General features: G+C 40.0%; 1 protein-coding gene across 1 annotated transcript; it reads right to left on the reverse strand.

Annotated features, from left to right (window-relative positions):
* Positions 1–1,306: 1,306 nt before the first annotated feature.
* krt5 (keratin 5) lies at positions 1,307–5,672 on the reverse strand. Its single transcript, XM_014983034.2, has 9 exons — positions 5,028–5,672; positions 3,604–3,812; positions 3,431–3,491; positions 3,226–3,321; positions 2,969–3,133; positions 2,755–2,880; positions 2,432–2,652; positions 2,285–2,343; positions 1,307–2,189 (listed from the first exon to the last, which is right to left on the reverse strand). The coding sequence occupies exons 1-9, from the start codon at positions 5,547–5,549 to the stop codon at positions 1,987–1,989; spliced, it is 1,662 nt and encodes a 553-aa protein (XP_014838520.2). The 5' UTR covers positions 5,550–5,672; the 3' UTR covers positions 1,307–1,986.
* Positions 5,673–9,604: the final 3,932 nt, after the last annotated feature.

The following is a 9,604-nucleotide window of genomic DNA, read 5'->3' on the forward strand; positions in this document are numbered from 1 at the left end:
GTGTAGGCTGTGTGTTGGCTAATTAAGTGTAACCAGGTGGCAGGATGCCTAAAAAGGAAGCTAGTTGGATGCCCCTCACCTCTGAAGCATAAGTGTTGCTAAACTCACTGCTCCAGTTCGGTGAATACTAGCAGTCATGGCAAATTATCATTCAAATATGGCTGATGTATTAGTGTAGAATTCTTTTTCTTTCCATTTTCAGTTGACTGAAAATCAAGAAATGACAGCGTGGTCATTTATTTTGTTTCTTAATTGGGTACAAAAATTTTAAAAGATCTTTTTTTTTCTTTCTTTTTAATTTTTTTTTTTCTATTTTACTGTCTGGTCTGACAAAAAAAATACAAAATGTTTGGGTTTATGTGAAATTGTACAAAACTATTTTAAATGTCAAAAGTGCTTTGATATTATTTACGTGGAAAAACTAAAAAAGAGCAACTTGAATTATTTTTATTAGCACAATGGTAGCCTATGCTAAGCAAAATGAATGTTAGAGTATGTTTCCCAGTGCATATAGTTCAATCAGCCTTAAAATTTTTCTCTTAAAATCCTCTAACACTCGTTCCTGAGCACAGTAGGTAATTCATTTATTGTAGCTTTCAGGAAATTTCTGTGTGTGTCATACTACTGTTGAATAAGTCTGTAATCAAACCGTTGTGCGGTTCCCACACAGCTTCCATGGTGTCACCAGATAACTTGCATTTTTGCACTCAGAACAGTTTTTAGATCAAGTAAATTCTGTCTTTTTTGCATTTTGTATTTTTTGATACACATATTCTGTTGCAGTCAATGCAGGATTGCAGGCTGTGAAAACTTAGAATAGTTATAACAGAATACCAAATAAGATGTTATCCTTGCTTTTACACAAGGAACACTGCACTCCATATACAGAAAATATTTCACATTATTTGAAAACTAAACTGAACTTTAAAGAAGGACCAACTTGGAATATATTTGATTGACTTGACATGTATGATTTGATAGAATTTATTATATTTTTAAAAGTACCTTGAGATACATTTGTTGTGAATTGTCACCATATAAATAAGCTGACTTGAAACTGAAGTTAATCTCTCCATTTAAATCCAACTTCAGTAATAGTTAAACATGACATTGGTGTATTAGTGCTACAGGTAGTCATAGTATTCCTATTCTAGACCAGAAAATTATTAGAGATGACAAGCTTGAGATATAATTAGCTCTGTCTGAAATCAAGGTCAAATAAAAGTTGTTAAATTACTTAGTTTTACTTGTGTAGACAAAATAAGAAAAACTTATTTGAAGAAAGAAAAACACAAAATCAACCAAATGAATATGAATTCAGATTTATTGCAGCTTTTTTGATGGTACAGTTCATAATAAATCTGGTAGTTGCAGTCAGCCCTATGAATTTAGTTTTACAGTTGTTGAAAGTAAAGCATGATCACACACACCATGTAGTTTAAACAGTGGAGCTCATGTTCTCTCAAAACATGAATAGAAAAAGAAGAGGAATAAAAACAATCAACTTGTCTGTTACATGTGGCTGCTTTTAAAGATGTCACACTGCACAGGATGATGTACGTGAGACAACAGAAGAGACAAGGAGGTATGAGGCTAATATTCTAGACTAGAAAACCCCTGATCCTCAGGTACAAAGCCACTTCCTGTTCTCTGTTTTTGTGCATCAGTGGTTACCCTGTAAGGATCCGTTAATGTAACACTACAAATATTCTCATGTCTGTACAACAACGCATCCGGCAACCAGAAGACTGCCAGGCTGACTGATGAAAAGGAGACTGGGCTTACTCACATCTCTGCGGCTCTTTGTCTTTGGTTTAACAATCTCTCTGCCTTAACTTGTGTTCAGTAGGTTTCTCTAACTCTTTCTATGTGATTACATTTGTTGTAAATTATTAAGCATGTTCCTTAGGTGACTCTGTGCTTGCATGGGAAAGTGAGGTTGGAAAAGTTTGCAGAATAAGGGAAGAAGAATAGAGACCAGGACTTTTAATAACGAATCCGAGACGAAGAGACCCTGCTGGAGCTCTTTGAGCTGATGCTGCCGCCTCCTCCTATGCTCATGCCACTGCCATATCCGCCGCCCATGCCGTAGCCACCGCCCATGCCGCCTCCCATGCCGCCTCCCATGCCGAAGCCACCTCCCATGCCACCGCCCATGCCACCGCCCATGCCGCCTCCTGAGCCACCACCTGTTAAAGAGAACAACATATTTTGAGTGGACTACATTCAACTTCCGAATGCCAAACTTTACTGGTATATATATATTTTTTTAACAAATACATACCAAAGCTGGTGCTTGAGGACTGCACATGGATGGTTGCACTTCCACCTCCAGAGGCAATTCTATGAAGATAATAAGTGAAAGATTCTCAGTCAGCTTTACTCAAACTTCAACGTGCCCTGCTGCAGAAAGTTAGCATAAAGTTTCTACCTGGATTCCTCTCCTTCTAGGAGCTTCTTATAGGTGGCAATCTCAATATCAAGAGCCAGTTTGACGTTCATGAGCTCCTGGTACTCGCGGACCTGGCGGGCCATGTCCTGTTTGGCTCTCTGCAGTGCCTCCTCCAGATCCTTGATGCGGGCCTTGGCGTCCTTCACAGCTAGCTCGCCGCGCTCCTCAGCCTCTGCAATCTGGGACTCCAGGTTGCTTCTCTACGTGGTCGGAAACATAAAAGAAGCTTCACATGCTGCCATTTCTTTTTCCTCAAATTTGGCAAGATGCAAAGCTTTTATTGTCTTGCTAAATGTTGGTACCTGTCCTTTGACGGCCTCAATCTCATTCTGGAGTCGGCTGATCATGCGGTTGAGATCAGCAATCTCGCTCTTTGTGTTGCGTAGGTCATCTCCGGCCTGTGATGCAGAGGTCTGCATCTCTTGGAACTGGGGAATAAGTCGAGTAATAATTGTTAGAGCATTTTGTGCAAAACTCAACCTGCCATCCCACTTTGATTTGAGGAGAATTTCTAACCTTCTGTTGATACCACTTCTCTGCCTCAGCTCGGCTGTTGTTGGCGATCTCCTCATACTGAGCCCTGACTTCAGCCACAATGGCGTCCATGTCCAGGCCACGGCTGTTGTCCATCTCCACAATGACTGAGGTGTCCTTGATCTGTCCCTGGAGTTCATTCAGTTCCTGAATGCAAGCAAAGGAAATTATTTGACATCATGACACACTGAGGAAAGACTAACTTCTATGTCCTTCAGTAACTTATTTGTTTTGCTTACGGCTTCATAGATAGCTCTGAGGAAGTTGATCTCATCCTGAAGAGCATCAACCTTTGCCTCCAGCTCAATTTTGTTCATGTAGGCGGCATCTACATCCTGAAAAGGGGTTGACATTTGTCAATGGGCTTAGAGGAAATCAATAATTAATGAATCATTTATTGTTTATGGGATACAAGACTGAAAGGCAATACAGTGGTTTATGTACCTTCTTGAGGAGCACAAATTCATTCTCCACACTGGCACGCTTGTTGATTTCATCTTCATACCTGGGTGGAAAAAAATTATGAAAGATGAGTATGAACGTATTAAAAAAATATAACAGAAAATCTGGTGCAAGGTGGGTTTAGTCTGTCACAACAATGGTGGTCTTGCGCTCACTTGTTCTTGAAGTCCTCCACCAGATTCTGCATGTTCTTCAGCTCTCCCTCCAGCTTGATCTTCTCGTTGCCGAGCCCATCCAGCTGTCTGCGGAGGTTGGCGATGTAGGCCTCAAACATTGCGTCAATGTTGGAGCGGGTGGTGGTCTGTTCCTGCAGGAGGCTCCATTTGGTCTCCAGCATTTTGTTCTGCTGCTCCAGGAAGCGGACCTGAACAAATGTTCAACATGCTTAGAAACACTTTTCTCTTTGCTTGCTTTAAGGTTCTACAGATGACTTGTGTACGCTTTCTTCTAGTGGTTGGCTTTCCCACAGAAAAAAAACTTATGTATACAAAATATTACCAGCTGCTGTGTGTACTTATCCCCCAGGGCAGGGATGATCTTGGTCCTCTACATGAGGGTGACTCATTGTGTAACTGAATGTGATTTTCTATAAGATTATTGTGAGAGGAAAAACTCACATAATGTGTTTTTTTGTTCTTGTTAAAGTGATTAAATCTTAAGGATTAAAGAATCTAATCCGTTTTGTGTAGGTGTAAGTATTTTTCCTAAGCTAAAGTAAGGTTTAGGGTGCCACACCTAAGTTCAGCCCCTCCCTTAAACACCTGACATTGATGGCCCCTCGATACAAGGATGCATACTTTCACTGAGTGAACATGCCTGCCTGAAACCCCCAACAATAAATTAATTGTGGACCAACGTCACCTGACAACCCTTTACTAGCTGGGAAAAATTATCAAATAATGCTTTGTCCACAATATCCTGCAACTAGAAATTTCTTGGACCACTTTGAATCTATGTTGAGTCTTGATAATGTCTCATGTGTGAGGTGTGGTGTTTACTCAGCAGGGAAAGCTAACTGTGCACGTTCTCACACAGGGCGTGGTACATTTGTATTTATTCAAGCAAACATCTACGTGTAATTTGGCAAAGAAGTTGTCACTGCAAGCAAAAAATTCCAGCAACTACTTTTTGCGCAAGGATTTTGAAAGAATGCATCAAGGCTTAAGGGAATAAAGTCCTCCTTTTGCATGAATGAAGAAGCTCTGCAGCACTGTGCCGTCATGGTTACAGGTGGTAACCTGATCTCTTCTTGCACTAACACTGAAAGCTACCAGTCACTGGATATGACCATTCTAGAGTTTCCTGCTTCCTGCTCTGCACAGAGACACCCAGTAAGAGACCCGTCACGGTTGGATGAAACTCAGTCAGAGCGGTTGGCTTTCAGTTTGTGAACAAATGCTCATCATCATGTTGAGGACCCCCTTCGAGATGAAACATGCCAACTCTGCAAGCAACTTCATATTAACAGTTCACAAGATTGGAACAGTTATTATGTACTGATGACCTCTTCAGAAGAAAGTCAACACCAATGCACAAGTCATTTCTACAGTTTTTAAAATGATATGTAGTAAAAAAATACCTTGTCAATGAAGCTGGCGAAGCGGTTATTGAGGGTCTTGATTTGCTCTTTCTCCTGGGTACGGACAGTCTGAATGTTGGGGTCGATCTCAAGGTTCAGGGGAGCCAACAGGCTCTGGTTGACTTGGACATTTGTGATGGGGGGTGCAATGAAACCTCCAGCACCGCCACCGAAGCCACCACCAGAACCGAAGCCACCACCAGAACCGAAGCCACCACCAGAACCAAAGCCACCCCCGAAACCGGCACCGCCACCGTAGCCAGCACCGCCACCGTAGCCAGCACCGCCACCATAGCCACCATATGAAGAGCCACCGCTGAAACCACCACCCATGCTCGATCTCAGCATCGAGCCACCTCCTATGCTTGCTGAGGCCATTTGGTAAGATGATGGTCTGAGGGAAACAGCGGATTTTGAGGAAAATCCTCCTCCTCCTCCTACGCGGAGACTGCCACCACCAATCCCACCGCTGGTACCAAAGCTGGTCCTGGTTGTCTTCACGCTCATTGTTCTGGTCGACATGGCTGGTCTAGTTTCTTCTGAGAAGTAGTTTGCAGAAAAAAAGGAGGAGGAACAGAGACAGAGAGAAGTTTGGCAGAGATGTGGAGCACACTAAGAGGAGAGCCAAGTCCCTCTAAGTGCCTTCTGACTGTGAGAGATGGATATTTATCTGCCTCCAAGTGAAGGAGGTCCCAATAAGCCCAGCCTCCTCTGGACCTCCTCCCAGATTCTCCTCCAATTACCTGGACCCTTGAAGCTGCTCTCCCAGGCAGGTATACTGGCTCGGAGCCACTCAGCCTGTCAGACAGGTAACAGCGCTGCCTTGTAAAGTGATCTGGGCTCGACACACCCTCACACAGCGTGAGGGGAGGATAGGCATTTTGGCAAAGACCGTTTCATAGGATAAGCTAGGGGCTTTCAGAGAGGTGTGGGAGGGCGGGGGCCCTAATTAAAGACTCTCACAGTACCCTTTACTGCTTTTGCAAGAACAAAGTTTTAAATGTTCCCATTTGAAAGATCAATTTATTTATTAATTTATTTACATTAAATTAAGGCTTAAATTAATTATGCAAACTCAAGACTATTATCTAAATTCCACCATACTGTAAATTTAGTCATTTTTGATTTTTTGCCCTTTTTCATTCCATCTGTAACAGTGACCAGTCTAAAATACAGATAATAGTCACAAAAAAGAGAAAGAAATTTGAAAAATATTAAACAAACTATCTACTTAGTATTTGTTTTTTAAAGCCAATGTTGCAATGCATTTGTATTAAAACTGAGCTGAGTTATGGTCAAAACCGAACACTACAAGCCTTGAGTCGAGAATGTATTTCATTAAGTAGATAAACTGTCTTTGAACTGGGTCGTATAGTACAAGGGGAGGTGCTTTTCAAATACAGTATCTTTTAACATTTTGACTTGTTCCAACGACGAACTTCACTTATTCTGACAGATTTTATGTGATAAACGATCAGAAAGGAATACATCATTGGAAAGTGGAACATAGAAATTTAAAAAATGTTTTACAAATAAAAATCCTTAAATATTCTGGGATGCATTTGTTTTCAGCCACCCTCTGTTAACACTTTGTAGAATCATGTGTTGATGGAATCACCATTGTAATTCTTTTCAGAAATAGAATGATTTTTTCTTTCAATTTCTCAACTGAGTTTAGATCTGGACTTTGATTTGACCATTTAATTTTTTTTTAAATTGGAACAAATTGAATATAGCTCAGCCATTATGATTAGATCTTTATCTTGGTGGAAGGTGAATCTATCTCCAGTGTTGCCTCCAACATGTTTTTTTCTAGTATTGTCCTGTATTTAGCTCCATACATCTTCCCATAATTTCTGACCAGTTCAAATATTTAGATATTGTTTTGTAATCCACCTCTGTTTTAAGCTTCTTAACTTTTACCCTGGCCTGCCCTCTGTTCCTTGATTAATCATGATCCGTTTTCTTCAACAAACCTTCACAGAACAGCTGAATTTATGCTAAGAGTAAATTGCAGAGGTGGTCTCTATTTACTTGGTCGCATCATATTTTATTAAGGGGTAACATAAAACAAGGAACTAATGAGAAATGCAGGCCATTATAGATATTTTCCCAGACAATCTGGAATAGAATTGCCACTTCATCTTCTAACCGTAAATAAACGATGAGTAGTCACTGGATAGTCAGTCACAGTATAGACTAAATTAATTTATATTCTATTAATTTAGGTGTTTTTGACAGCCTTTGCTATTTTTATTTATGTGTTTTCTTATCCTTCTACTGGTGTAACGCCCATGTAGCTTCAGTATGTAAGGGCTTCTTTTTTCTGCAAAAAAAAAAAAAAAATTTTCAATAGAGATTGATGGAAAAAAATATTTAGTTCTAAAACATTTTTGAAAAACCTTGGTGGTTGTAATATAAAAAACATGAGGGGTATGAATACTTTTCCAAGGTGCAATATGTTTTGAAATAGTAAAGTCAGTATTTTAACACTGAATTGTTGATGAATACTTGAGCAAAATATAAGGAAAGTGAAAGTGTGTGAGGTTGATGTTTCTGAGTAAGTAATAAAATGTACAGATCAAAGAAGGGTAGGAAAATAATTTCACTTCAAAAGAAATTCCTTTTCAGCTGAGTTGTGGTTAGATGGTCAGAGTTCTCATGAAGAAGAAACTAGTTTTGCAGTCGATTCCTCGGAGGCAGAGAAGAACTTTTATGAAGACAAAGTTCTCTAAATATTGCTCAATAAAGAAGCACAGATATTTCTCCTTATTATCCTTAAAGTAAAAACCAATTGAAAAATCATTTCACCAATGAATACACCAAGAAACAATTAAATCTTAAAATGAGTTCTGACATCAACCCTGTAACTAATGGAGTTTAGGCCCACAGCTTGCAGCTACTGCAGAGGATCTCATATTCCACCTTCTGCACTAATCATTCCTTACTTAACAGTTCAATTAACTCCTTTCTGGATGCAAGAAATCAAAACATTTTGCATCAATATAGACATCCCAGCTTTAATAAGGTCATTTCAAAGTTGGGTCTCTCAATTGAAGATGAGCCTGCAGCTAAACGGCAGCATGCAGGAGAGCTACTAAATTTCTTGTTCTGGCAGATCTGGAGCTGTTAATACCTGTTCAGAGTCCTAACAACTCCACTCAAGGTGTTGCCCTCACAGACTCTCCTATAGCGCATCAGAATCAGCTTTAGGGCACAGCTGAGCCACACCCCAGATGAAAAATGCCAGTGCTTTCCTTCAGCTCCCAAAATGTTCTCATCCAAGAAGAGTTTTAACACTGCGGGAACTTCCAGGCATCAGCAAGTACATTTTTTTCAGCAAAATTAAAGTTAGGTCATGTGAATAATTTATTAGCCACAGCATCTGTGGCTAATAACAACACAATCTCCGGTTTAGTTATTTCCAGCAACTCATAGTAGGGTAGAGTGTGAGAGACTGGCAACCTAACCGAGGTGTACCCTTCTAATAGGGGAAACACGTTCAATGGATAGTGACGCAAGATAATCAAAAACACAGAAACAGAGGCCATTGTTGAACACATTAGAAACAGGTTTGTGTTTACACTGTTAAGAAACCTGCTTCTAATTACGTGCTCAACAGAATCCAAAATATATACGTCCATCAAGGCCATCGACATCCTTAGCGAGTCTTATCTTTGTCTACTGTTTTGTAGAGCAGAAAGATGATGCTCATGTCATTTCTTTCAATAGACAGCTGCTGAATTGCCTACTACTTGTTTTGCACTAAGGAAATAAACTATTATCACAGTATTGTGCAGGATGGAGTAACTGAAGATGGTATTGTGAAGTGGAAGTTTCCATCCATCCATCCATCCATCTTCTTACACCCTTCTTCCTAGTGGGGTCTTGAAGGGAGCTGCTGCCTATCTCCAGGAAGATAATTTGGGCAAGAAGCGGGGTCACCCTGGACAGGTCATTGCTCCTAATAACTAAATGTAAACACTTTCACTAAATGTTGTAGTATTGTACACTTGCTGCACTATCCCTTAGAGTTTAGTAGAACATGGGCGGCACTGGGGACGATCCACACAGAGAATCAGTTCAGCAAAAGTTTTGTCTGCCTGATTCTGTGCATCGTTTTTCCATGTGCGATGTACTTGTATCAAACATAAACCAAGCATTATTCCTCCTGATATGCTGCGAACAGGCCATCAAGTTCCAAAACTGTCCAATGTTGCTGAAATCTGTAGAAAAAAAGACAAAAAAAAAAAGTGGGTCAAAATATGTCATGCAAGTCTTTTTGCCAGTATTGCAAATGCATGACGACAGTTGATACTGCAAGTTATAAAGTTTAGAGGACAGGTACTTCTGCACATATAGATCTAGGTTGGTAGGGGTAGGCTATTTTACCATAATAAAAAAAAATGTGAAAACTGCATTTATTTTTTATTCACTCAGAAAATCTGTTTCCTGTTCTGTTTGTCTGATTTAAATATTTAAGGGTAGCGAAAAGCAAAAAACCCAAGCAAGGAGTTATTTTACTTCACTTTGACGTTACTGAACTCACATTAACATGAACTGAATAGGAAGCCATT

The sequence above is a fragment of the Poecilia mexicana genome, unplaced genomic scaffold (genome assembly GCF_051168715.1).
Source record: "Poecilia mexicana isolate PSO_F unplaced genomic scaffold, ASM5116871v1 scaffold_7, whole genome shotgun sequence".
Taxonomy (NCBI): domain Eukaryota; kingdom Metazoa; phylum Chordata; class Actinopteri; order Cyprinodontiformes; family Poeciliidae; genus Poecilia; species Poecilia mexicana.